This window comes from Oryzias latipes, chromosome 22, assembly GCF_053564925.1.
Source record: "Oryzias latipes strain Hd-rR chromosome 22, Olatipes_Hd-rR_3.1".
NCBI lineage: Eukaryota > Metazoa > Chordata > Actinopteri > Beloniformes > Adrianichthyidae > Oryzias > Oryzias latipes.
In genome coordinates, this window is record NC_136258.1 from 16555961 (window position 1) to 16563615 (window position 7655).

The 7655-nt window shown below is 40.0% G+C and overlaps 1 protein-coding gene across 1 annotated transcript; it reads right to left on the reverse strand.

Moving 5' to 3' along the window:
- Positions 1-329: 329 nt before the first annotated feature.
- pomt2 (protein-O-mannosyltransferase 2) lies at positions 330-7443 on the reverse strand. The gene is given in 22 exon segments (XM_004082335.5): positions 330-781; positions 967-1078; positions 1692-1832; positions 1911-2016; positions 2109-2168; positions 2244-2315; positions 2394-2470; positions 2549-2640; positions 2713-2864; positions 3020-3098; positions 3181-3241; positions 4083-4149; positions 4227-4336; positions 4669-4751; positions 4817-4923; positions 5008-5167; positions 5407-5515; positions 6247-6355; positions 6463-6567; positions 6643-6727; positions 6797-6846; positions 6849-7443. Coding segments are annotated over 22 exon segments (2139 nt in total). The 5' UTR covers positions 6945-7443; the 3' UTR covers positions 330-675.
- Positions 7444-7655: the final 212 nt, after the last annotated feature.

Genomic DNA, 7655 nt, shown 5'->3' on the forward strand with positions numbered 1-7655 from the left:
TTTTATTTCTGGAAAGAAAAACCATAACTCAATTATTAAACAAGACTTTCACATCCCAGATTTGGAATGTTTTGCATTTAGTTTATATTTTTATAACAACAATTTCTTGCATTTAGTTTACTAGGCCCATGTTTCACAGATTTTACAAGTTTGAACTTAAGTATACATAAAAAAACGGTACAATTTATTATATATATATATATATATATATATATATATATATATATATATATATATATATATATATATATTGAGTTTTCCAATTTTTTGACTTTGCGGCACATCTCGTTTTGTGTTTGTAAATTTTGCAAATATAACAGGACATGAAATACAAGAATAAAACAATTTATTGATCAACATAATAAAAACACAAAATCAAAAGTATAATACTAAAGCTCAGGACAATCTCAACTAAAAATACATGTAAAATGTTCTGGCTTTAAAAAAAACAACAACTACTGTCTCTTTCAAATGGAATTTAGTTTGTCACTAAAGGCAACTTGGTGACAACTCCAGTGCATCTTAAAAGATTCTACAATCTGCTTTCCAAACTGACTGAATTCACATTTTTTCTTACAGAAAGACAAATGAAATGTTTAGACTCAAACTGATGTTTTGAAATTCCCTCGGCTCAAAATGCTCCGTGTCTGTGACATCTTAATCAAACAAGGATAACTAGAAGTCCCAGGAGTCTATCCACTTCAGGCCTGCCATGGCACTGCCCGGCTCATGGGCAAGAGGACCCATCATGCCATAGGACAGAGGATGAAAAAGGTAGAAACTGGAAGGAAGACAAAGATCTACTCAAAATCAACAAATTCTTTATTGCCTTTACATTCCCACCAACTAGATGTAAATATGAGGTCTGCCTTACAGTATTTAGCACTTTGCAATGCAAAAAGTTACGAGAAGAGTTACTTTCACCTGATATAAACTGCAAAGTTAGGGCTCTCTTATGAGTCTCACCTGTAAAGGATGCTGAGCTGAAGTAGCAGCCATCCACCAACTTTCAGCCGGTCAGAATAAACAGAGTGGAGCAGCAGGTCAGAGCTTTTAAGAAGGATGTCCAGTGTAACTCCTGTTGAAACAAGGCGACAACCCTCAAAAGACGGCACCAACCTGACAGCACATGCTCTTCTGAGGCAAAACACTGATGTTTTGTTTTTGTTATTTTCAACAAAAAGACTGATCCCACCTTTTCCTGTAACACAATCATTAGTCTCTAATTGTTGCATTTTAACGACATGGAGACTCCCACCGGGAGGTCACGCTGGGACAGTGACTGGGTCAGTCTGTGGCATGGCAAATATTTCCTAAAATCAGCATCATGTCAGGTTTCCACTTTGTTTTTTTATTTGTATTTTATAATTTAAGTTTAATTTATGTGTCATTTAATGTTTGATTATGTTGGGTGCGGGAGGACATTCTGTGCATTTTATAATTTTGTTTTTTAAAAAGTTTGAAGCTTGTAAAGCACTTTGCGTTACTGTTCTATGAAAAGTTCTTTATAAATAAAGTTCTATTCAATTCATTAAAAAAAAGGATTTGAACAGGCGTGGAAAGTTGCCAGCAAAACATCTGCAGTCTTCAGAGGATAAATTCCTTTTTAAAGCAAAATATGGTGGCCTTAAACCTTAAACGTCTGGCTGTGTGCTTCATTTATTCAGAGTTGGAAAAAGCTTTTGCTTTACCCGTCAGCATGCTGCTGAAGAGCATGGCGGGGAAGTAGTGGTGATAGTACAGGACGCGGCCCATGGCGTAGAAGGGGAGGTAGTGCAGCAGCCAGCCGAGCAGCAGCAGGCCTCCTCCTCTCTTCAGGAGCCGTGAATGCTCTGAAACAGAAGATTTCATCATCGTTTTCTTTCATCCGCGCATCTCGGCTGCAGCCACGACCAAATCAACCTCCTCACCTAGTCGGCTTTGGTTCAAGGGCAAACCTCTCTTTATGGCAATGGACGCCACTGCCACCATGATGACGTACAGCCCTAAAGAGGCCAGATTTATCCACCAGACCACCTACAGGAGACATTTTAACAGTGAATTCTTTTGTTTCGAAACACCTAAGAAAATAAGATGACATGACCATGAGGTCAGCCTAGAGGACTCACTGGGTTTCCCAGCAGGTAAACGCGATACTCCGTCTCATTTACGCCTGAAAATCTCAGGCCCTTCATTAAAACAATAACACTAAGACTTAGGAGCAGGTAAATAATGCAAATGAATAGGCTGATCAGCTGATGTACCTGGTAGTTGATAGGCCAGTGCCAAGGTTTGGAGTTCATCTCATTGTCTTTGGCTTTCAAGCCACTGTTTCCCTAAAATAACAGGTTTCATCATTTGCACACGGCATTAAAACAGTTTTTTTTCCTATTCAATCACTTTATGTCACTCACCTTTATCATAACTATGTGGGACTCCAACAAGATTTCCAGAAAGTTGGGCTTCAGCACGGACAAACTAATGTTGGGCACTGCCGAACAATCGAAGGGTAAAACATTTCAAAGTGCTTGCCAATTTAAAATAAAAAATAAAATAAAAAAAATCCTACATTCTGGATGAAAATGATCCTCAATGTTCCACTGTGAGCTTGGAGACTCCTTCAAGTAAGGACTGCAGGTGACCTCGACCTGTTCCCACCCCCTAAGGAGAAACCCAACATGAGTCGCTTGTTCTGCAGGTATTGAGAGAAAGACGAACCTTAACGGGTTGTACCATTTTGGAAGAGTCTTTCCAGAGGAGTAGAGGACACAGCCGGTAGCTTTGTGCAGAAAGCGAACTTTGCTCCGCAGTACCTTCACCAGGTCGCCCCTCTGGCCTCCACAAACCTCCACTCGCCACAGATCATTGGAGTCTCCGGTTCCATTCTAACAGCAGGCCAAATGAATGTTAAGTTTAGAGATTTTTTCATACGTTAACAAGTCATATAAATAAATAGCAGATATAAAAAGCTTCTGTTGTTATTGGTCGTTATCTTCTTTAAACCAATGAAAGTTGAGGTCATGTGACCACTGGTACTCACAATGCCGTAGCCGGTCACCTGAAAATGCTTTTTGGTGAGAGGAGCTTCCTGACGGTGGGCGTGGAGGTTCCGAGTTGTTCTGAAGGAATAAAGTTATACAAGATTCAATGACTGGTTTCATTTTTGTGAAACTGAACGGCAAATGGGAACTTGACATTTACTCTTTGTGCTCCAGTCGAATGATGTCTCCATGACGAACCAGAACCGGAGTCCTGGACTCAGCTTGTTGAAGACAAACAGATCAGTTAGATCAGAGGTCCCCAGCCTCTTTCAGGACTTTTTAACCCCACACAATTTGTTCACAGGCCGCCCTGTTCAATTAAAAAAAAAACTATTTTTTTAGCCTCCAGTTTTCCTTAACTTTTGAGGACAAAGTTTGTCTTCATGCCCTCTAAAATATCTGCAGCTGGTTTAAACTATATTAGTACACTAGATTTGGTGTAGGAACCATTAAGGTGTGATGTAGATTTTCCCTTCAAAACCATTACTGTCAAAGTGGAAGCTTAAAAAAACAAATTCATAATCCAAATTTAGCGGCCGGCTAAAGAGAGTAGCTGATGTATTTTTAAGATGTGACCGAGCGACTTGACTTGCGGCAAGTAAAGTTAAAACGCCATTAGCTGTCAATCATCTAGGTGAGTGAAATTTGCTCTCCACATCTGACCCATCCCCTGAGGGAGCAGTGGGCTGCAGACACAGCCGCGCTTTGGAATCGTTTGGTGTCTGGCAGGGAGGCAAAGGGTCTCAATTTTAGAGTCTTTGGTTTGACTCAGCAATGGATTTGAACTCACGACACCCAACCACGAGGAGCAGCCGTTCTACACCGACTTACTCCCCGGGTGAAAATAACACTTCCTTCAGAATCAGACAGTTAATAAAACGGAAAAAATATAGGTGATGTTTTTTTTCACTGCAGCCTGGTACTAACTGTCACATGGACCAGTACAAGTCAGCGGCCTCCAGGGTTGGGAACCATTGAGTTCGATTATTATGTAGACTTTTTACATTGACCAGATTGTTTTTAACTGTATAATTAACTCAAGAAAGGGAAATGTTTTCTTACAATCGTTCTCCTCCGGTTTTCGAACCAGCCACAGGTTGTTGTAGTCTTTATGGAGATAGGCTGTAACCTGATAGATCAATGACATTTAGACCGACGTGCGTGACATTTGAACATGTCCGAAGGATGCAACACATTAGGATGAACCTGCTGTTGCTTTGCTCCAACCCCCTCTGGGTAGAGGTGCCAGTGGGAGTGAAGGTAACCGCCAGCAATACGGAGGTTTTTTGCTGTGATGGTTGAGCCGTACGCCAGGTCTGCATTGAAAAAACAAGTTGATTTTATCATTAAAACAACAGCTCAAATGCCAATTTAAATATTTTACCTTATTTTACAGCAACTAAAAGGTAATTTGCTGTTTTATGTATGTATCAAACCCAAATGGAGATGAAACTAATTAATTTTCAGAGATGGAAGAGATAGATAACCAGTCAGCGGTTGACATCAAGTCTTTGAAGGGGACATCGGAATGAAGTGAGATTTTACCTCGTATGTTGCCTTTTAGGGTAACATTTTTTCCCAGAATTCCCCTGTTTTTTTTAATGTTTTTAATTGTGCATGGTTAAAAAAAAAAACATTCAGGACTCACACTCTGGCATGGATACATTGTGCAGGTTGTTTCCAATTAGGCGGGACTGGAAAGCAGAGCTGAAGAAACCGTCACCGGGCCCACTGGGAAAATACAGGACCAGTTAAGTGGTGCAGTTGATGCCACCACACAAACTCCAACCATTCACCTTTTGTTCAACACAACAAAGTGGACTGCAAATATTGTAACGTAGAGGAAGAGCGGAAGGAGGATGAGCCCAGCCACTCGAGCAAGCAAGTGCTTTAAAACGTCCACCTAAAACAAAAAAACAAAAAAAGGTGATAGAATCTCTGGTTGATAACAAACTAACTCTGTGCATGACCTTTCAGCAACTTTTACCAGAGACAGATTCAGGTCTCCCAAAAGAACCCAAAGGTCCGAAATTGTGTTCAGGCCAACTAAAACGATTATAAACAGGCCAACAAACTTCACCCCAACAGCCCCAGAGAGGTTTGCGCCACACAGTACCAGCCACATCCACCAGGGGGCAGTGAAAGGCCTGAGGGAGGAGGGCATAATGAGATTTTTACTGATGCTATTCAGTTGGAAGTTTGGCAGTTTTGACAACACAATGGAAGAAATTATCCTTAAAAAGTAAATACTTCATTTAGTCTCGTCTATCAACATGACAAGTAAGCTAAGATTAATGACTAAATAAACACATAATAAATGATAAAGTATAGAAAAGAGTAATGAAGTATGAGAATAAAACCCACACTTTTTTTTGTTTTCTTTTACCTGTATCTCTGCTGGTTGAACTTGATCATACTCAGTACTGCCGCCATAATGAAGAACATCAGTATTGGGTCTAACAGGATGTACTGTGAGATAGTGATGCAGCCTGTGTCTATAAGCAAAGTGGAGAAGATTTTTTTAAAGGTAATTCTATATTTAAAGACCCACCCAAAAAGAAAAGTGTTTTTGATGCTTTTAACATGTTCTTGTTGCATTTTTTCAGACAATTAAGAAAATTAGGCTCAAGATTGTTTTTCTAAGTATTGATTTATATATATCAACGAGAATCAGGAGCAGATGAAAAAATGCAGTAGTAAAAAAAAAGAAAAGCGTATTTGTTACTCTGATGCATCCACTTGGAGACAAACCGATCTACTGTATGCAAATTTTTGATTTTCTCATCCGAGCTAACTCAAAACCATATGGCTGGATGGCTCTGATATTGCTGGATATTGAGGTGCTGTGAACTACCAGGAGAGCATGTAAACAGAGAGCTCTCGGTATCTAGGAGGGGCTGTTCCGAGGCAGTGGTCCCACCCACATCTCTGAGGCACTTAAAGTACTTCTGCTGTGCAGAAAACTCCTAGAAAACGACGAGGTTTCTTGATTTTCGCAAAAAATGACAATCATAATAAAAGACAACTGGAAACACTTTGATCGGAGTGGGTCTTTATGGAAAAAAAGAGCCAAGGACCAAGAGGACGCAGAAGTTAAATCAAAGCAAATATAAAATGGCATTGTGAAGATTAAAAAAAAAAAAAAAAAGACATCGAATGTTGAACTTTAAATATCATTGGAATGTTTTTCTATGCTATTGAACAACTCAACGTGTTGATTACTAACCAAATATGAGCAGGCTGGCTGCTATGAGAGCAGCACTTTGAGCCTGAGACAGCTCCAGCACGATGAGGTAGGCAAAGATAGGAAGGCAGGAGCCCAGTGCAGCACAAAACTGTGCAAAAAACAACAACAACAACAAGAAGAAGAAAACATTAATAAATCCACCTCAATAGATTTAACTTTCCAGTTTTGGTTTGGTGCATTCAAAAAGCAGCATACTCCTCTCATCCCGAGATAGTTGTGTTCTTCATATTTGTCTCCAGGTTTGATAAAGGGAAAAGTACCATCATAACCAGTCATAAAACCAGCAAAACCAATCAGCATCTGCAAACAGACATATCCAAATATATCAGTGCTTTTGGGCGACAATCTGTCAGCTATACAAGCCATCTTTCTCACTTTCCCGAGAGGCGGATGGACGTCGAAGAAGAAGGTTCTGTTGATGTAGTAGCTCCCCATTTTTCCAAAGTGCGTTTCATCCCAGCTGCAACAAGAATGGACAGACTTAACAGAAAAGAACGGCCACATGGATAAGATAGACCAAGTTACTCACCACACGTGAGGGGGCTCTGCTAACTTGTAGAAGCGTGTAGAGAAAGACAACACCACAACAAGAATAAGGAGTGTTTTGTTTCTTGGCTCGTGGCCTGGAGGGGATGGAAGCTGTGTGCCATCTTTTGACATTTCTGCAGGTTGGACATTTTTGTGCTTTGACACAAGGCTGAAGGATGATTGTTGTGCTTTGGAGGCACAGATTTTCCTGTTTCGTAGAGTTGAAAAGTCCTTTGTTTTGTTTTGGGATGGGCAGTCTGCTTTGTCCATTTGAATAGGAAATGTATACAAAAAAAAAAAGTCCAATATCTTAAAACGTTAGTTCAAAAATGTAAAAGCTGGATATTAATTAAAACATTATTGCAGCAGCGACCTATAACTTAAGGCTGCACTATCAAAATGGTTTTTTAGTTTAAGCGAATTAAACTAATATGTCCTCGGTAAACTGAGATTAACATGATAGTGACATAACTCTCCCACTGACTTAGCTTTACAGAGTTACCGATCAATTTAGCTACAAAGCTACATGTATTCAAACAATTCCGCTCCATTATCTTGTGGGAAGTTTCCACAGAATGCCAGATATACTGTCGTCTTTTAGCACGACATACCCTCGTCTTTCGGAAATTCTACATCCACATCCCACCACGCAGTGGAAAGACACGTAAAAAGACCCACTGCTGTCTGGGAGATGTATTCTAGTGGAATTGTGTCCGTTCGTTTACAACGCCCGCTCGTGCCGGTTGAATTTGTGGCTTTGCGGATAATTTAGTTCTATTTACGCGGTAAGCACACCGACATTTAAAAAAGGCTTTTCAACGAGATATGACACGATTACATCTAGCAGGGAAAAAACAGTT